Source organism: Cajanus cajan, chromosome 3, assembly GCF_000230855.2.
Source record: "Cajanus cajan strain Asha chromosome 3, NIPB_CcT2T_4, whole genome shotgun sequence".
NCBI classification, from domain to species: Eukaryota; Viridiplantae; Streptophyta; class Magnoliopsida; order Fabales; family Fabaceae; genus Cajanus; species Cajanus cajan.
In genome coordinates, this window is record NC_138519.1 from 1,982,986 (window position 1) to 2,005,712 (window position 22,727).

A 22,727-nucleotide genomic window follows, 5' to 3' on the forward strand; every position below is an offset into this window, starting at 1 on the left:
TTCTTTATCTTCTTTTTCCAGCTTATCATTTATTCGTTAATTAGTCTTTTTAACATTCCTAGGACTCGATCCGTGAACCTTGAGGTCTTAAGTGAACTTGATAACCAAGTGTACTAGAACACATTATGCGTATATAACATTGAAAAAAAATTTTATCTCTCTCAAAGCATGTATACTGTCGGAAAAGCTGACGCTATTTTAAGATGTAGCGTCGACTTTTTCGACACTAAATTTAAATTAAGTTTAGTGTCGGAAAAGCTGACGCTATTCTTTAAATATAGCGTCGATTTTTTTGACACTTATTTAATTTAAATTTAAATTGAATTAGTGTCGGAAAAGTCGACGCTATATTTAAAGAATACTGTCAGCTTTTCCAACGCTAAACTTAAAATAAATTTAAATTAAATATTTTAAGTTTAACGTTGGAAAAGCCGATACTATATTTAAATAATAGCGTCGGCTTTTCCGATGCTAAACTTAAAATATTTAATTTAAGTTTATTTTAAGTTTAGCGTCGGAAAAGCCAACGTTACATCTTAAAATAGTGTCGGCTTTTTCGACACTATTTGCTTCAGCTATTAACTAATGCTTATTTTTCGCGCTTATTTACCGTTTTCTTGTAGTGTATAAGTATGATTTAATAAAAATTCTATTCTGCTCTTAAAGAAAATCATAACAGTTGTAAACATTAAAAAGAAAAAAAAAAACTGTCATAAACATTAGAAAAATTGTTCTCATAAATCAAAATTGTTTTTTTTTCCCTTTTGAAGGAATAAATCAAAATTGTTTAGTGTTAAGAACTTATACTTACCGTACTTAACACAATTTTTACTGTAAATCCTAAATCTCTTTACTGTAAATAAAATTGAGTTTGATCAGGCCATATAATGTTAAACCAAAATCAATTTGAACCATCAACACACATAATAATAAAGTAATAATTACATAATCTTGTAAAAAAAAAAAGTAATAATTACATCCGAATTGTCTAGGAAAAATTTTGGTATATAAATGCACCGGTAAAACATGATTAACAATTATCATGATTTACTTATCTTAATATCAATTGCATATGTTCTATAAAAAAAATCATATGCATGAATTTCTTACTAATTCTTGATAGCTCAATATAATTATTAACCCTTAATATTCTTTTGTTTGTTTTTTTTTGTTGTAAAGTGGTAGATCATAATAGCTCTTATAATAGTAGGGGAGATAAGATTTCAAAAATGGAAAAAGGGTATATATAATACGTTGTTAGAAAACAAGGTTCACATTGATAGGTAATAAGTTAAAAATAAACAAAATATGGCATATAAATAAAAACATCACGAGTAGTTTAAAGTGTTAAAAACATGCATTTTTAAACAAACAAATTACTCAACTCATCTCTCAGCTCTTAGACAAGACTCAAAAAAAATTTATAAGCGACACGCATAAATTTTAATATTCAAAATTCACATCTCACCGCATAATAAGAACTAACCAACAAATGCAAACCAATCGTGATGTGTGCGTATTAATAGGTGTAAATTGCTTAAAACAGTTCAAAGGAGAAAAATAATACGGTACACGTATACATTAATTTTATTTCATTCGATCGAAGAGTCAACATTTGAAAACATATTCCCTTACCCTGAAGGATATTATATATATAATTACCTTATTATACTAACACATGTTACAAATGTCTCAACAACACTTAACATATGGTGATTTTCTTATATTACATGTCTCTGCTAGGTGTCTTAAAACCATTTTTCATTAGAAAAAATAAAAATAAAGTCTTGTTTATGGATAACATATTAATTGGTTTTCGTTTTATTGAAAATAACAATTGCTCTAACTAAGTATTCCAACCATAATTAAAGTAATGGTCTCTAAAAAAACAATTAAAGAAATATAATGGAAGTTTGAAAAGTAAACTTGATATCTATATATCTCCTCTTTCGGAGCTCAGTCCTAATAACATGTGCTTGCTAGAGTATTTGTATACCTAATTTGTTGGTTATCCAGAAAAGAAAAGGGAATAATAAATGGGAGCTGCAAGGCCTAATTAATCATATTAATTATTACTTACATCATCAAAAAAAAAAAATTAGCTAAAAATACCTCATAATTATGAAGCCAGGCTAGTTTTGGTCCCATTTAATTAATCAATTCGAAAGACGTAGAAGTAGAGGCAACTAAAACAAATGTGGTCTTTCTGGAATGAGAAAAAACTTAAAATAATAATGGAGGGCCATAATATTTAAGAAATGTGCGATTTATATTAAAAACAAAGACGTAATAACAATACCCATTACTCTCAAATTTTTTATAGTATATATACAAACATTGCATTCGTTGGCGAAAATCATGTCCATTCTCTCTTAAGTAATATTATAATAATCTATAAGTTACATTCACATATGGTTTCATGCAACCCACAAGCAATGATAAATCTGAAGATAAAGAAGAGAGAGAGAGGGGGAGGGAGACCCCAATGATACAACATAGTCTAAAGGGGAAAAAATCATAACATGCACCACTTTTAATAAACCAATAACCTTTTAAATATTTATAAATAAAAAAACTTAAATAGAATAAGCGTGAACTATATCCAATTTAGCCAGCCAACACATGTTGGTATTAAATTAAATTTAATTGTGGCTAATTTAAGTTTACCCACAAGTGTTCTCTAATAACACAAAATAAATGAAGAAAATGTTGGTTACACATCTTAAATATAAAAGGCATCTCTTTTTATCGCATCATAAAATGCAGAATCAAACATAAAATATGTGGAGAAAAAAAATACAAAACTAATTGAATCAAATAATCAAAATCTATATATAATTAACTATATAATTTGAGTGTATATATACTAATATTACGCAACTCAAAATCTTTCCCAATTTGTTGAGTGGACCGTACGTGCGTGGCCTCAAGATTTTGATTACATCATCTATGGATTTTAAAATTTGATTCTTGTTTTGTCGATTTTAATGTTTCTGACTAATAAAATATTACCAGTTAAGAAGAAAAAAAAAAGTCTATTTTATCTCTATTCTTTAGACCCTCGTAAAAAACATATTAAACCTTGGCTAATTTAAATTTTTTCAAGAAACGTAACTTTTTTAATATTTATTCTTTTTGTTTCATTAAAAAAAATCTAAACTTGAGACCTTCTCTGAGTTATATATATATGAAGATATTGAATAAATGATCATCAGATAAAGATAGTTTAGTTATTTATCTGAATTAATAAAATTTAGTTGACTTATATTAGTAGGTTTTGAAAGAAAAAAAAAAAGAATTTAAATGCATGAATGATGATGGTGGGTTGAAGCAAGGGAAGGGAAGGGAAGGGGAGTGTATGGTGAAGCTGAACTGAAGAGAACTCTTCTGGAATCTGGTTGGACCTCACCACCAGAGGAGAAGGAACAAGGCCATGTGAGGCCGCACGTGGGAAACCGAATTTCGCGCGTGGGGTCCAACGCAGGAGCATGGTGAGCCGCACGATGTGGTGACTCACATTTTGAATTACGATGGGGCGTGACGCAACCGATCCGATCCCGTGACAGGAGCGAACAACTGTCGGGATTCGAGGATTACTAGGACACGTGTACGCAACGCAAGCCGTTCATAAGTCTGGCTGGCGCCAGCCACTGACAGACACGTGCGTGGGCCGCTCCGTGCCAAACGTGGGCCTGGCCCACCGGCCCATAACACGCCAAACTCAAACCGAGTCTCCCAGCATACTACCACGTAACATCATCATCATGTCCTGACTCCTGTTTCGCGCTAGCTAGCTTCTTCACCCTCGGCTCGGCTCGGCTCGGCTCTCATGGCCCGTTTCCACAACTTTGCCTTTTTCTCCATTCATTTATAGCCCTCACCCATTGCTCATTCCTCTTCAACTCCCATCATTATTTTTCTTTTTCCTTCTTTCTCATACAACTCCATCATTCTTATCTTTGCTTCACTTCCATTCTTCCTCTAAATGGGTTGCAAGGACATGGCCAAGGTCAAGTGGAGGAGGAGGCGGCGGCAAGACGCCGTCGAGAGGAGGCTCAAGAAGTTGCGCCGCCTCGTTCCCGGCACCGCCCGAACCAACCCTGACCGCCTTTTCCTCAAGACGGCGGAGCACATCTTGCAGTTGAGGTTGCAACTCAATGTGTTGCAAGCTCTCTCCAAAATTTTCAATGCCTGATCAATCAACTCATATATCATCAACATTCATTACTAGCTAGCACGCCACTGTTATATTATGTTGTATGATTAATTAATTAATTGTCGTATAAGTATTTATCTATATATTTATTTTTGTCAATTGTTTATGGTGACTTTCTCCACTCATACAAAATTAATAGAGTTTTTTTAGAATTTCTTTGTTAAAAAAAAAATATTTTTAGGAATTAAGTTCTCAAAAACACTTCTAAATTTTTGTCTCTGTTAATCTCTTGGTAATGTTTTTATGTAGTGTATAAGTTGAGACACACGCCAACTGAAATGAACACCGTCACCCTTGTGATTACGAACTCACTGTCACAGATGACCAATAATTTACCGAGTTGCACTTTCCAATGGGGTGTTTCTTCGTAGCCTAGCCTCTTTTGTGTGTTCCACAATTAACTCATGCTTTGAATGCGTGTGCGGGAGAAGAGAAACTATGCATCTGTTTCTACATAAATTTATAAATGATTTTGATAATTTTTCAGTTGAATAAAAATACTTTTTATTTTTAATTAACAAAAGCTTTCAAAAGTATATTTAGTTTACATTCAAACAAACTTTATAACTGTTCTTATCTTTCTATTTTCTTGTTTTACTGCCTTCAGGTTCCTTCTGAAAATTTTAGGTAGGATTTTTACCTTGGTCATGTTTGGATGAATGGGCTTTCTGTTAGAGGTGATATTGGGCTTAATGGGCTGACTTACTTTCCTTTTCCTTCTAGATTTTTCTTTTATATAAAATAAGTGGATTCAGATTATTACACTTTTAATTAAATTTGGGGCTAAAGTTTTCGTTTAGTAAAACCTAATTCGTTGTTTCTTTTCTTGTTATTTAGAATAAGAGTTCCATTGTTAGTTTTTTGTTCGTTGGTGCTAAGAAGAAAAGGTAAAAATGATCAAATATCATGAAATGTTAGAAAAGTATATAGTATATACACAAAGAAAGATTTGAATATTAACTATCTGGTTAGTTAGTTTGACTAGAGTTTCCCACTTTTTGTTAACTTGATTATTCAGACTCTTAACCAAACCCTTATTTACTCAACGTTTTCCTCAATTCCCACCTTGATGACCTTCTTGATTTTTCATGTCATTGGATGGTGATGCATTAGAACGTAATGTATAGGACTTTGTAGGATTAATTAGGTCATGCATGTAAGTAATGCTAGCTGCATTTCCTTGAGTTTTGAAATACCAACAAGCTAGCATTACTAAGCTATTTGTTTTTTTAGTACTGCAGTTCTTTGCAATCTATTAACTTATTTTTTAATCATTTTAATGTCTATTAATCCATCACAAACTATATAATCTCGACATCACATGTATAATTTCATTTTTTTTCTGTCACTTTTGATTTTTCAGGTTAGTTGTTAGCTGCCTGTATATCTATCTATATATGGATTGCACAACATGATTCATGTATATAATAATATAGTTACCAATCATTGATTAGTCTTAATTTGGTTAATTACCAGTCAACAACTAAACAATATGGCCCGGCTTGTTCGGCTACTACTGCTAGTGCTAGACTCTAGAGAGAGTAGTTATACCCACCTAATCCTTAAGAAAGAAAATGAAAATTCTCATAATAGGGTTTGACCTACCCCTTTTTTCTTACCACTTTACGTTGTGTTTCAGCTGGTAATCGTATATATTTTCCTGTTACCCAAAAGGAAACTTTTAAAGTAGTTATTTTAGTCGAAAAGCACTGTAGGACCCTCTCTAGAGCTAGCCCTCTTGTTGATAACCGACCCCTAATTATTTACATGTTACTTTCCTTTAGAATTCGGATATAGCAATTCATTACTTAATTTTATGTTGCGGTACGCACGTAGTATAAGAGAATTCATGATATAAGTGTTGGAGATAGCTAGACGTTGATGAATGATCAGTGATATGATTAAAATAATATTCATAATGAATAATTTTTTTTAATAAATTAATTTTATAAGATTGAACAAATTCATATTTTTAAGAATGATATTGGAGTATATTTTAATAATTATTGTTGAAAAAAATTACTAATTATAAAGAATGCATATCATAAAATTGAGTTTCATGAACTCATATAATATAAAATAAATATATATAATTGTACATAATATCTGTATGATACCAAATATCGTTCCTAATTTAATTATAACTCGATTGTAATTCATTATTCAAAAAAGCAAGGAGTGGTAATTAAGGTAATCTTAGTAATTTGGAGGAGGAACATAAGATTGAAGTTATAAGAAGGATATAAGTTTGAATCTCTCACTATCAACTAATAACTAACAATTAGTATTTTTCGACTAAATGTGAGCTAAATTTGAGGACATAGCACCATTTTTACATCTTTCCATTATTTTTCTTATGGCCAGAATTAAGCTAGAGATCAAACAAGTTAATAATTAACTGTACTTCTCCAATATCTTCTAAAACGGGGGAGGGCGACTTTGGAGAGATATTCTAAATAAAGTACAATATAATTGTTCTAATAACCAATATGAGCTATCATGTCTAAATCGAAGATTTCTGTGGTGAAAAAACGTAATAATAGATAGTTTAAAATATGAACACTTTTCCTTAAAGACATTATAAATATATTACTTACATCATTTAAGAATATATATATATTAGAGAGAAAGAGATACGAGACTCGTTTCAATAACTCATATAATATAAATCATATGAAATTTAAATTCATATAATATTTATTAAAAAAATCATATGAAATTTGATGTAAAATATATCTACAAATTAAAATAATATAAATATGTAAATAAAAGTAACATCTATTAATATTTTCATATATTTATATTATATATATATATATATTTTTTAAGGTAGATTTATATGAAATTAAAAAATATGTTTATTATAATTGTAGTTATATAAAAATTATAAATTAAACACCCATGTACGTACGTAGGGCACAAGTCATTACATTAGTATTTTCAAAAAAAAAAAAAAAGTTTTGAGTGGAATTGACTTTATTAGAAAGAGGATACTCATTTTGTATCTATATATAATCTCTAGTGAAAACTTTTTTTCTTGGTAAACCAATGTATTCCCTAAACGACAATTAAAGGCTAATCATTTAAAGTGTATTGAACCTTATTTAAAGGGTTGACTTCTCCCAACAAGTATCTTTTCATGCATATTAGTCAGTAGGAATTTTGATCCCTGACTATATGCTTAAGGGACTGGATTATTAATCAACTATGTTACATCTTGTTGATATCTCTAATAAAAATTAGTGATTACATCCAATAATAGATACTTATTCTAATATCACATATATTCTTTCTATTATTTCTAAAATGGGGGAAAGAAATCCCTAATACTTTTCGAATTATGCACTTTAGATGAAAACTAGCACGTATGTTTAAAAACAAGTTTTTACTCTCCAAAATTTACCAAACATTATTTAGATATCTTGGTACATCATAGACATCCTCCTTTTCGTCTTTCGGGTCACCGTGCCTGTTTGTTTAAAGTTACAGAAGGTTTTTAAATTGTATGAGTTTTTTCTTAAAAAAATGTATAAAAAGTGTTTTTCAATTATATAAAATAGAAGCTATTTTTTGTTTAGTTATAAAATGGAATTTTTATTTTGAGAAAAAATAGTTTTAGTGTCATTTTTTTCCACAAAATGCTCAAATTAACTTCTCAAAATAATAATAACAATAATAAATCTGTTTTATAATTCTATTTTATTTTTCAAAAACTTAAACAAATGCCTTGAAAATTTTTAAAGCAAGTTTCAAAGATAACTAGAAGCTTCGTAGTCTATAATAGATGGGTTGAACTATTTTTCATAATCTTCTATTGGGCCTGTGCTATAATGGCTTAGGGCCGGCCATTATTGACATTGGGCCTCGTGGTCTACCCACATTCACGAGTAAAAGCCTTTTCTTAGGCTTTTGCTTTGTCTAATGATAATGTGGGCTCAAAACACCAAATTTTGTTTGGGCCCTAAAGAAAGTTATCCAATAAGTCGATAAAGATGAAAACGCAAATTCTAGATTTTTAGTATTCTATACATCTTCTCCGTACGGGTCCAAAAACTAAGACCTTGGGTTTTGGAAGTGACTCCGTTTTCCGTTCCCGTTTGATTTGTGACGCAGAGAACTGTCCCAGGTACTGAGAGTAGCTCCAACACTTAAGGTGGGTCAACTGCAACCTTAAAGTTTCTTTAGCATGTTTCTCCCTCTTGTAACTGCCACACTTATGGTCTCCAAACAGCAACAAAAATTTGAGTAAGGTTGTTTTTATTTTCATTTCCACTAGGTGCCACCTTTTTTATCTGTCTTTTTTAATTGCAAGGATTGATGTGTATGTTGATTGTCTTCCTCAATATGTGAGTTGGGTTCAATCCCGAAAGAGGCAAAGACAATAACTTTGTTGTAGCAAGTAGGTAGTTGTCAGTGTCTCTTCTGCATAAGCTCACTCACACAACACAGGCTCATTCTGAAATGAATTGGATTCAGTCTCAAATCTGCCACAGTAGTTATGCTACTATCAACAACCCCACTATTATTTCCCCTTCATGTTGTTGTTGTTCCTCTTCTGCATCATTGCCTTACAATTCTGACTACAAGAAACAATTACCCCCTCCTCTAGCTTCTTCATCTGGCACCAGAATAACCCCTGCAATTGTTTTTATCTTTGTCATTTTAGCTGTTGTGTTTTTCATCTCTGGTGTCCTCCACCTGCTTGTTAGATTTCTCATAAGGCTCAGATCCTCTTCATCAATTTCTCAGTCCAATAGGTACCCTGACATGTCTGAATCTGATCCTTACCAGAGACAGTTACAGCAGCTATTCCATCTCCATGATTCAGGCCTAGATCAGGCCTTCATAGATGCCCTCCCACTTTTCCTCTACAAAGACATTATAGGGTTGAAGGAGCCATTTGATTGTGCAGTGTGCCTTTGTCAATTCTCAGAACAAGACATGCTGAGGTTGCTGCCCCTATGCAACCATGCTTTCCACATTGATTGCATAGACACATGGCTGCTGTCAAATTCAACCTGTCCTCTCTGCAGAGGGAGTCTTTATGAGCCAGGCTTTGCATTTGAAAACCCAGTTTATGACTTTGAGGGTGTGAGGGAAGAAGATGGGGTTTCAGGCAGTGTTGCTGGTGAGGCTAGCAAGCATGCAGAAAGCCACATAATGAGTGGGAAAAGGGTGTTTTCTGTGAGGCTTGGGAAGTTTAGAAGCTCAAATAATGGGGAGGGGGTGGGGAGAGGAGGAGGGGAGAGTAGTACAAGTAATTTGGATGTTAGGAGATGCTACTCAATGGGGTCCTTTCAGTATGTGGTTGATGATTCAGATTTGCAAGTGGCTTTATGTACCAATAGAGGTGATGGTGGAGGTGCCATTGGTGGCAGTATGAGACAATTAAAAGGGAGATTGGCCCATTGTGGAAATTCTTCCACTGATGGGGATGTTGAGGGGAAGAAAATCAACATTGCTAGGAAAGGTGAAAGCTTTTCTGTTTCCAAGATCTGGCAATGGTCTAGGAAGGACAAGGTTTCAAGTTCACAAGAAAACCATTTGGGTGGTTCTGCAGCTTTGCCATGGATGAATAGAGCTCAAGGTACATGAATGAAGCAACTTACATATCTTCAACGAGTCCTCATTTGAACTCCTGCTTTCATACTTTTGATTTTACATTTTTATTGATAATACTTGTAAATTATGCCATAAACATCGATTCAATCAAGCATTACCCTTTAAATAAGAATTATTCTTGCGTGTGTGTAAGGAAAAGCATTCCTTTTATACAAAGTCCCGTTTCTGGACTGTGGCATAATGTTACCCTTAACTTGTAATTTTTCCTTAGAGATGATCAGAATCCACCATCTGTTTCACTTGTGATTTGTGAAGTTCTTGGAAAGTTATACTTGGAAGATGTTATGAGGAAAGTAAAAAGTAGTTAGAGAGAAAGAAAAGTTAGCAAAAATCACAATGACACCAGATGATTTCAAACATAATTTTTGAATGTGGACCCTTATTGTATTAGTGTGACAAAAGTGGTCTTTATTAGCAATTTCCTGCAATGAGTAGGAAGATCAAAGTGAAGTCAAAATTGGGTATTGCTTTTTGGATGCTTTGGTTTTTTATCTGGAGGTATGCTTTAATTAAACCTATGGGTTAAAAAGAAGCAAAAGAAACAACAAAGAATTCCATTCATTCTCTCTCTCTCTCTGTTGAAGCTGTCCCTATTTGGTGGGTTCAGCATTTGATTGCCAAGATGACAAGATGGGTGAAAAGTGAGGTGGAAACATTTTCTCATCAAGACCAAGAGTTGAGACATGATTAGAAATTTTCTGTTAGTGCTCCAAAGATAATTATTCCACATTTGTCTTTTGCAATTTTGATAGTGCTATTATACATGTTCTCTGTACGTATTTTGATTATCAGATATTACTTGTTTTATGTTTTTAACTACGTTCTTTCAAGAGAAACTTCAAAGTTAGAAAACTTTATGACGTGAAATATTTGTGGCAAGAAAACATAAAGAATAATGCTACCAAAAGACCTATGGATTTGATTTGATTTGACACTCTGCGTAGTGTTTGACACTATTATCTCGTACAAAGTACCGGTGGCAAAATTAAACAATGTATGAAAGTGTGGTTGAAAGGATGAAATTATGAAAATAGCATGCATGTGATGATTTGATATCTATAAAAGCATGCTTTTTAAAAATAGGACTGGGCCGACCGGTTTGGTGATATGCTGGTTAATTCTCAAATATCAGATTATTTCAAAATTGGCAAGAACCAGCAAAAAAAAAACAATTTAAAATTAATAAAATTTGACTCCTATATATAAATCATGATTTGTTATATTGTGTAAGAGTATTTTTAGATTTTTTTTAAGAGAGTTTGTAGAGTTTTTTTTACTTCTTATTTAATTATGTTTTATTTATTATAATTATTTATAAATTAAATATTAATATTTTAAAATAAATTATCATTAAATAAAAATAATTTTATGTTACAATATAAATTACTTACCATAAATTTAAAATATAGTTTATATATTTAAAAATGTCCATTTATATAGATTTTAAATACAATTTATATATTCAAACACAGTATTTATTTAAAGATAAATTAATAAGTTTTATTTATTTATAACAATATATAAAAATAATAATAATATAAATAAAAAACACCTCTCTTTAGTTTTCACTTTTTTTTTAAGACATTTATGCTTGTGTTTGAGAGACGTCAAAGGGCAGGTATGGAATGGATTGGAAGAGAAGGTTTTGATCAAGTCACAACTCACAAGTTAGAGATGGCATGAACCACAATGCACCAAACTTCACCCAATTTGGGATTATTATTAATCTTAACAAACGTACAAACCTTCGTACACAGATGCCACATTGTTAAGTTGGCTTCACAAAGAGACAAGGCCCAAAACATTGTTACGGACTAAGAATAACCTTCCTCTCCCCATTCCACAACCGTATTCCACCTTGTCTTCAAAACATTATTCACTTGGAAATAATTACTTTTTTTCATAAAAAAAAAAAAAAAAAAATCTGGATTGATTTGCATTTTGTAACATTTTTTTACTTTATTTATTTGTATTTTTAAGTTAATTTCATAGATTCACGATAGTATTTGTGAGTGCAAGTTCGATAGGGGTTAGGTGAACCTCTGCTAATAGTTCCAGCATGACATTGGCATCATGTCTGATAGAATAGTATTGAAAGTGTCTTTCCATTCTATCAATTTGTGTAAAAATAATATTAATATTAATTTAATCTAATAAATTTACAATATATTAATGAATTTAAAAATAATATGTATATATATAACAATAAAAAAAATTGCATCATATAATGGAATAACTATGAATTTTGACGCAACGGAATAATATTTTAAATAGATCTTTTATTTAATTTAAGATCCTCATTTAGTGACCTTTAGTTACATTTCATCATACTATATTAACCATATATTAACTTTTAATTTTAATATAATTTATTATACATTAAAAACATTTATTTGTTATAAATTTTATAATATAATATAAAAATTATTCAATGCAATGCACACTGTACATATAACATAGACTTAAATATTCTAATTAAGTAATATGATAATACACAAACACACTCAAATGCAAAAAGTCGTGTTAAGTGAGTAAACATGCAGGAGTTGCAAGTTACAACCGACAGCTTCAGTAAAGACAAAAAAATAAATACATCATTTGTATTTCTACTGTGCATGATTTAAAGCAAGATATACATGCTTTATGAAGCACTTTATTTAAATATTACATGCTTATTTATACGCATGTTTGGTTTTTAATATGATTTAAATTTTGATATTTCGCAATAGTTTATCTATTAAATATTGACAATTCTTTTTTAATATAAAAATAAGAGCAATAAGATATATATGTAACTAAATTGGATCACCCATGAATTGCAGTTGACGTTACTCAAAGTACAAAGAACTTTAGTTATTATATACATATACATTTAAATATTTACATGACTACAGGTCATAAGCAATTGTAGGCTTATTTGGGTACACACTAAACAATTTAATAATAAGAGGAAAAAAAACCTAGCTAGTAAGATATTCGCACTAAAAATTATGCAAAACTTAGTAGGGTATTCACACTGAAAAACACCAATGGGAGGTGGAATTCATGAATATTTTTAATTTCAAGCTCTTGTAAAATATGCTTCATGTAAGCAATCGATAAATTCAAAAATGAAGATTTTTTTTTTAAAAAAATTATAGGCTTAATTTATATATAAAGAATTTTTAATTTAACAGCGAAATTTAATATAGAAACATAAATTATTGAATAAAAAATGTATTAAAACTTATTTTTAAATTAAGTGAATCATGTGAGTGTAAATATATATATATATATATATATATATATATATATATTAGTTAGGATATATTGACACTAAATATAAGTCTAAATACTTACACCAAATTTTATACATTTAATAAATTTTTTGTATATTATAAATTTATCTGATCAAACTATTGAATCATATGATTTGATATTATATTCAAGATCATATGTATATTAAATTACACAAGGTTTGAACTTTTCTAGATATGTCTTTTGAGAATAGATATTTACCCATATTTTAAATCTCATATTATATGCTAATAAAATAATGTAATGAACTACTAAATAATTTTATAATCATGTGAAATTTGATATAAATGATTTTGAGTATAATTTACATAATTCAATGGTTGGATCAATTAAATTTGTATTGTACAAAAAATATTAAAGATATAAGATTTGGTTTAAATGTTTAGATTTACACCGGTGTCAATCAATCTTAACACTCTCTCTCACTATCTCTCTTTACATGTATATATATATGTGTGTGTGTGGAATTATTCTAACAATAGATTTTAATAAAGTTATTTCACTCTATAACTCATGATTAATCTTGAATTTCAATAACTCAACTGTTAAATTAAAAGTTTTTAATGCATAGATTAAATTTATAAATTGTAAAAAAAAAATTAAAAATTATTTAATACTTTGTTTTATTGATTTCAAGTTGAGAGAGAATCTTATAATTATTTTATAAGTTAATTTAAATTTATATAATAAAATATCATATAATTTTTTTTAAAATAAATTTGTAAATTTGATTTCTACAATAATTTTTTTAATTTAACGATTAAATTATTAAAACTCAACATATACCATTAATTATTAAATACAATAATTTTATAAAAAATTATTAATCGTAAAATCATAGCTGATCATTAAGAATCTGTTAATACTAATCTCAAAATAAAAAAGAATCTCTTAATGAGTTAATGTTACGTCAACTTTACAAATTAATATGAGTTAATAGTGTATAATCATGTACATCTAAGTGGCAGAAGCACTTCTATTCAAAGATCACTTTCATCGGCATGGTTGCGTGGCCCTTTACCGTTTGATTGGTTGATCTTTATATAATACAAAGTCCATACAATTTTATAGATTCATTGATAAATTGGTGGGATTATTGTCATCTGATTAGAGACAACTTTTACTAGATAAGAAATAAAATTCATATTCAACGATTAGGTCATATATATATAGAGAGAGACGTAAAGGGAGCTAGCATTCAACGGAAAACTTTTGATTATTGGGATATATAAGAATAATAAATATAAAGTATTATACTGAATTAGTGTAAAATTAAAAATTACACTGTTAACTAATTAATTTTTTTTCCATAAAAAATATATACAAATTAACAAATTTATAATATATGCATATATATATATATATAATATAAATGATAATATGTTGAAAATTAACATATATTTTATAAAACTTATAAATCAAATGAAAGAATGATAATAATTGTAAGGAATCAAAATTAATTTTTTTTTAATATAAAAATTTCATAAATATAATGATGATTTATGAATTCACAAGTAATTCAATAATTTTGATCGTTTGTAATTTTGTTTTTTTAGTTTTACTTATATAAATAACAATAACTTTCAAATAAAATGTCATTTGTTTTAAATTATTAATGTATTTTTTTTTTATTTTTTAAAATATCATCCTGATTATGAATCTGAATTTTTCCATATATATGAAAAACATAATATGTATTTTTAAATTGAACACAAAATAAAAATGAAATTTTTTTAACATACATTTAAAAATAATTTTTAAATGAAATAATAAATAATCATTAAACATAAAATATGTAAAACATATTACGTATCTATCACCTTCTAATATTAACATAAATAAAATAAAAGAATAATATTATATGCAATGAAAAAAAGAAAATAAAAAATACTAAAATACATTAGAAATGTTTTTCAAATGAACATGAAAGTAAACTACTTGAGAATGAAAAGAAATATAATTATAAAAATTATATGATGATTGAAGATTATTTATATAGGTTAAAATTATGTGATAAAAATAACTTTGTAAAAATAAAATGTGTATAACCTAATATTTAAGGGTTATTTTTTAATATTTAATATTTTGAATGATAGTCATTAAAAAAATTTATTAATAAAACTTTTTTTCTATATGTATTTATTGAAATGTAAAGTGTCTTAAAAATCGTAATTACGTTTAATTCATTCAAGAATTTGAGTTTCTATTAATAATAAATTATAAATTAAATAAATATGACTTTCCAATATGAATATATATTACATTCAATTATTGAAAGGTATAATTATTTTTAAATTATACATTGTAAAATTAATATATATTAAACTTTAAATAGTAAAAAATTTGTTTGGGTAATTATTGTAATTCTTCTACTATATATAAAAAGATACAAATAATTAAATATTTAAGAATCAAGCATATATAACAGCTTGTCCGCCTGGTTTATCAAAAGCATTAGAATATATATGCTGCTGACTTGTTCCCGCCCTCATGTACACAGTTTTTTTTTTTTTTCTAAAAAATCATTAAATTTTAGAGAAAAAAAATTCATTAAGCTTTTGTTCATAGTAATAAATATTTATTATTTATATATTATTTATATTTTTTCCTTAAATTTGTAGAGGAATGTAATTTAAAGAATAAAATATAGCATTAATAGGTAATAAGAATATTTCAACCATATGATCATTTACATACATTATCCTAGATTAATGTATAAAGATTTGACAACTTACATCAATATACAACATATAACATAACTTAATCATACAACATGTAGTGAATTTAACTAACCTCATCATGTTTACTATCTACTCATTCAAACAACAAGTGTTCACAAGTAAGTCCACATTTGACGTCATTCGCCTTACGCTCGACACCATCAAGATAGGAAGTTTTCTACCTTGCCCATGCCTGACAACATTCAACCTACACTCAACATGAATTAGGTAGAGAACCTTTATTTGGACGCCAAGCCTAGCGTGGCCAACTCCATGTCCAAACCCATTTTAAGTAGAGAGTCTTTACCTAACGTCACTCCATTAGTGTTTGACATCAATCTAGATAGAAACGATTCTTTCTCCTCAGTTCTGGTGTCATTTAACTTAAGACTCGATATGACCAAGTTAGAGACTATTCTCTCTCCTTATGTCTGATGCCACCAATTTTGTGTTTGGTGTGAACACAATAGAGGGATCCTAATTTAAGTCATACTCAACACCATGAAGACATGCTCAACACAATGGTGATTTATGCATTTGACAAAATCATGATTTTGCTCAATCTACTTTATATTAAGAAGATTCCCAACATGCAAAACATAATAAAGCATATAAACACCTTAAACAACTCATATTCACCCTCAAAATCAACATGCAACACACAATTGATCAAATCATCAATTCTCACTTCATCATGCTTCATAAACAACAAAATCTCAACCTCAATATTGAATCTAAACAAATTAACCAACACAACCACGAATGGAGTAAAACCAAGCATCATACAAACTTCACAATTCAAAGAAGTTTTAAAATCTAGCTTCCCTCACCTCAAAACTTCAAGAATATGAGCAAAGAAAAGAAAAAAGGAAGAATGGAATTGAGCTCCTCTGGAAAAACTCCGCTCCACTCCTACAAGCTTTATTCATGTCTTTATCAACTTGAATTAACAACAACAACAACTACTCAAATTTTTGAGGGAGGGATCATTCACTTTCAAGAAGGTCTGAAGAAGAAGAAGAAAGAAACTTCAAATCCAAAGCACTTCTCACTATCTTATCTATCTAGTATTCTTGAAAATTAAACTTATGAAACTTAATTTTTAAAAAAAACCTTATATACTTTCTCCTCAAGGTCAAATTAGGCTTTTGTCCAAAAAAATTCCTTAATTTAAGAGTTTATTAATAAAAATAACAATCAACATAACAACATATATTTAATAAAATCAACAACAATTACTAAAATATACATGATTACATTTACTAGAATTTAGTTCATAAATTTATTTTTCAGTCAAATCTAATCAATATTAAATCAAATTAATTTTAATTAAAAATAAAAAAAAAATGATTTTATATCAAAATAAAAAAATTAATATATTTTTTAAAACTGGTTAATATTTATTATTTATTTATTTAGTGAAAACATGAATATTTTGAATTTGAAAGATTGTGAAATTATTATTCTATTATAAAAAAAGGGTAAATTAAATAAATTATAATATAAAAGATAAACAAAAATTATATATATATATATATATATATATATATATATATATATATATAAGTCAAGAGTAAAGTATATATTTTTTCTTCTACAATTTTTTCAAAGTTGAAGGAAGAAAAGAAGAATTTTATAATTCAAAACTTATATTTCTTAACTATTATTATAAATAGTATTAAATTATTATTTTATTATTTATTTTTTTTATCGAATCATTTCAAAATCTGCGAGGCACCTGATCTAAGACTATTTAGCTTATATGCACCGAACCAAAATAGTGTAATTAGATTTAATTATACCATCTTTATTAAAGTTATTGGATGGGAGAAAAAGTTGTTTAAGAAAATAGTGATATGTTAATATGTAATAGATGAGAGCAGTTCAAAATATATAAATAAAAGACAGTGGCGATGCTATAAGTATATCATGGATATTTTTTAATAACAATCAGTGCGTTCGTTCATGTTTGCCTCTAAGGATGTAATACATTTTAATATATTATAGATGATTAAAAAACAAAAGAAATTATATGAATCGAATAGTCTTGTCACATTCATTATATACAACTTTACGTCAAAAGCAAATTCTCTTTACGACTCACTAAACTCTATTAGGTTGGAATTACTTGTTCCAACTTCTAAAAGCTTCCACCATTAGTGGAAGATGAGACAAGTTTCACCTGATTAGACAAAGTTCACATGGTGCTTGGTGGCGTCAGATATATAATATAACATGTATATTTTTTAATATTACAAAATTATATGATATTATAATTTCCAATTATGAATCAATATTCTCACTAATTTTATATCTCCAAACTGATTTAGAGTTTTTTATTTTTAATTTTAGAAAAGTTAAATGATGGTACGATTATATATAAATACGTATATATGATTTTTTTTCCCTTCAATTTCATAATTATTGCCTTTCTCTTTGTTGAAAACTATTAACTTTGACTAACCTATAGATAATATTGATTATAATAGTGCAATCCATGATATGTGCACTCAAGGTTCAATGAAAATTAATAAATAATCTTTATTTTAAATATAAGATATTTTATATCAATATTAAAATTATAAAAAAAAAATTATGATAGATCAAGGTTTAAGCAGATGTTTAGTTTCATATTCATGATTCACATTTAAACAAAAATCATATAAAATTGATGCAAAATCAACTATTGTTATTTTCATTGATTACATTTAATTAAAATTGAGGTGAATTCAAACATGCTGTTAGATCTTTTGATGATATAACTCTTCAATATGGTTGAGATGTCATAAATAAAGGTAGATACATGTTAAATGCTTTCCAATGCTTAAGTTAATAATAATTCAACCATAGTGATATTAGTAATACATTTTACTTACAATAATAATATTACATAATTAGTTATAATTATAGGAGATTTTTTATATCATATAATTTTAGGAGTTTGAGATAGACAAGATTCATTTAAATAAAACCAACATATACGTTTAAGAGACAATATTATTTTATTTTGACATAGCAGCAAAAATAACTTTAATTTGAATCAAATATAATTTATAATTGTCAAGTACATCTTAAGAATTGGTTATCTAATATTGAATTTATACATATTTAAAATAAATATTTTTTAATATAATTTATTTTATACTTAAAATCAAAATTTAAATTATAATCATCTTAATTTTCTTACCTCATCACTTGATGTGGACAAATTTTTTGACCGAGGTAGTCCATTACACGAATTGAATCTCAAATTTAATCCAAATTTGAGTTCTAATCTCTCGTCCTTCTTGAACAAAAAGATATAATTTCTTTTAACCCGATCACTATATAAGACCGGTATTGCACATTTTCTTTCCCTTTTATAATTAATCTCACATCCATTATTCGACAAAAAGCAAAAGTAAATTTCATATCACATTTACTGTGACGTAAGATTATGTGTATTCAAAGTTGTGACATGTAATAAGAAATTATAAACACTATAACCATAGCCCACGTTAGTGATACCAGTTGGGTATCTAAAGTTATGACACGTGATAGACAAAGACAATAACAACTATATTGTATAAATCATTAAATTGTATAAAATATATTGTCTGCATCAGTGACTTGTGTGATAAAGTACTTTTGAATACTATAATGGAGGATATTTGTAACTTCAGGTCAAACCTGTCTTTTCAAATGTCGATAATTGATAGCAACTTGAAAACATCAAAGTTAATAAAAATAAAATAAAGGGAAGGGGGATTTAGTCCTTCTCGAATTCTAGATAAGAATTTGTAGTTTTGTGCAAGTATGCTTAGCTTAATTTTGACTAAAACAACTATCCTCAAGGAATAAAAAATATTTAAAACTAATAATTACTTTAAAATAATTTCATTTAATTTACATTTATTAATTATTAATTAGTGTAGGCTCGTTTAGTTAGAATTATTTATAAAAAATATTTAAATTAGGAAGAAATCTTTTAAATCCTAAATTCAGAACAGATTGATAAACTAAAAAATAATTTAAAATGTAAATAAAATTTCCATGTTCAACCACCTATTTTTATGCTTAATAAAATTAACCAAATTTACACATATTCTTAACAATTATGATATTATTGATCATATATATATATATATATATATATATATATATATATATATATATATATATATATATATATATGTGTGTGGATTCAAACGACACCAGTATAATTTTTATTAAGTATTATATCATTCAATAACTTTATATTAAATGTGAATTTTATAAATCTAACTATTAGATTGAGTTTTTTACTCTTAGATCATATATATATATATATATATATATATATATATATATATAATTTTATATTAATTCAAGATGATTTGATACTTTATTCTTATAAAATAAAATTGACGTTATATTAAGTGTGAATTTTATAAATATAACCGTTAGATCGGAAGTTCTTTACTCTTAGATCATATATACAAAATTTTATATTAATCCAAGATGATTTGATACTTCATTCTTATAAAATAAAATTGACGTAATATATACATTTCAAAATATAATAAAATATGAATACTTGAATTACCTTCAAGTTGTTGTTCAATTTTAATAAAATTTGATATACACATATAAAGTGATATGAACTTTCAATCTAACGGTTATAAAATTCACATTTAATATAAAGTTATTGAATGGTGTAATACTTAGTAAAAATTACACTGATATCGTTTGAATTTTGAACTCTCCTATATATATATATATATATATATATATAAGTTTTAATCTATCATTTCATATGACTTAACTATTATTAGATATTTTAATAATTTGTATTTTAATTATACATCTATTATTATACATATATCAATAGGATCTAGGGAAAGATAATTGAAGATTTCTCGAATTCTTGCCAAAAATCACCTAATCAAATACGTTAAAGATATGATAAGATGACTTGTTAAAAGAATTGTTGGATCTCTCATATAAATCCAACCTAATAAGAGTTTGTTATAAATAATAATATATTAAGATGAAAATGGATTTTTTATGCTATGTATGATAACATTAATTGTGTCACTTTAAGTCAAATCAAATAATTACTTAAATGTTGGAGTGACTTTTACAGGTACACTTTTTTTTTTTCTTTTTAGACAAGTAAGGTCGAAGACTTACCTATTTCGAGTAGGGAAGACCAAAAATGTTCACCCCTAGATAGTTAAGGTTGAGGGTAACAGTATAGTTTTATTTATTTATTTATTTTTAACTACTTGTAAAATAAATCGATTATATTTATAAACATAATTAATTACATATTTATGTTACTCTTTTTTCCTATAAGATCTAGTAATGCTATATTTTTTTTGTTTATAAACATGATCCATGCAATGTTTAAAAATTGATAATCAATGACTAATATGCAATCTCAAAGGTAAGTTTTGTTGTCTAAACATTATTTTCTTAAAATAATTTTGAAATGTTTTTTTTTAAATAAGCTAATCAATATCCTCCCCAGGTTTATAAACATATGTAAAATACTTAAAGAAAGAACTTATGTTGTGATAAAGATGTTGACAAGATTTTAATTTTGATCAAAAAATAATATTAATAATAATTTATATATAATTTTATTTGAATTTTATCCTATATTAAAATAAAATAAAAATATTTTAATAAATTATTTAATCATTTTACTTGTAATAAAAATGTATTATATAAAAATATTTTTTTATATTATATTTTTAAAATCTTAAAAAATAAATTTATTAATGAAATATTATTTGAATAATAATTTGTAAATATCACTACTGCAAAACAAGTTTTCTTGATGCAATTTCTATGTTGAGTTATTCACATGATACAAAAAGTGGTACATGAAATATTTGTAAATATGTCAAAGTATTATATGATAGGTGTTGACTTATCTATCATAAAATATTCTTTTTACGATGAATAAGTCAACACCTATTATAGAATGTTTTGGTTAGTCTTTAACTTAAACTTTTCTATGACAAGTGTTGATTTACCTGTTATAGAAAAAAACGTTGGCAAGTAAATTGTTAAGTACCATACAATATCTTCTTATCAGGTCACTAAGAGCCAACACAAACCCAGTTCACGCTCTCTACTATTTCATCTTCTTCTTCATGACTAGGACGATTTTTGGCGAGCACAAGCATTCCTACAATTGAGGCAATTTTCAACGACCTTGTTTAGCCAGTCCCCGCTACACCAACATTGTTTAGGCAATCCCCTCCACAACAACCTTGTTAGGTTTGTCTTGTATCCTCAATGAAAACTTTGGTGTTTATGTTTTATGGAATGAGAACTGTGGGTGTTCTTCCATGTTGTTTAGGATTTGTAGGTTTACTCATCACTTGTTTGTTTATTTTGGATTTGCTCATTACCTTTCGATTTGGGGCTTGTTGGTCATCTATTTTGATGAAATCTGTGTATAAATTTTATATGCATATGGAAAACTGATTTAAGGCAATATTAGGCAATTTGATAATTTTTAGCAATATTGTGGCAATGTGGTGGTTGATCATTTGAACATTAATTAGATATAGGGTGTGTGTGCCTCTTTTGGAACATGCATGATGATATAGTTGACAACATTATCAATCAATTTAGATAGTTGACAAAATTATAGACAATCTTAATTAAGTTAGTTGAAACGTAAAAATTTAGTAGGTACTAAATTAGGCAATTTATATAAAATGCTTTTATATTAATTGAGATATAAATTAAAAATTAAAAAACATGTTAGGTACCTAAAAAATATTGGACATTAATTTAAATATATTTTAGACACCAATAATTTTAGACCTTTATTATAATGAGTAAAGTTATTTTAGTGTGATTATTATGTGATGAAACACATGTTCATCATTAAT

General features: G+C 27.5%; 1 protein-coding gene across 1 annotated transcript; it reads left to right on the top strand.

Annotated features, from left to right (window-relative positions):
• The first annotated feature begins 8,241 nt into the window (after positions 1–8,241).
• Positions 8,242–10,581, top strand: LOC109797267 (RING-H2 finger protein ATL46). Its single transcript, XM_020357253.3, has one exon. The coding sequence runs from the start codon at positions 8,678–8,680 to the stop codon at positions 9,809–9,811; it is 1,134 nt and encodes a 377-aa protein (XP_020212842.1). The 5' UTR covers positions 8,242–8,677; the 3' UTR covers positions 9,812–10,581.
• The last annotated feature ends 12,146 nt before the right edge of the window (positions 10,582–22,727 follow it).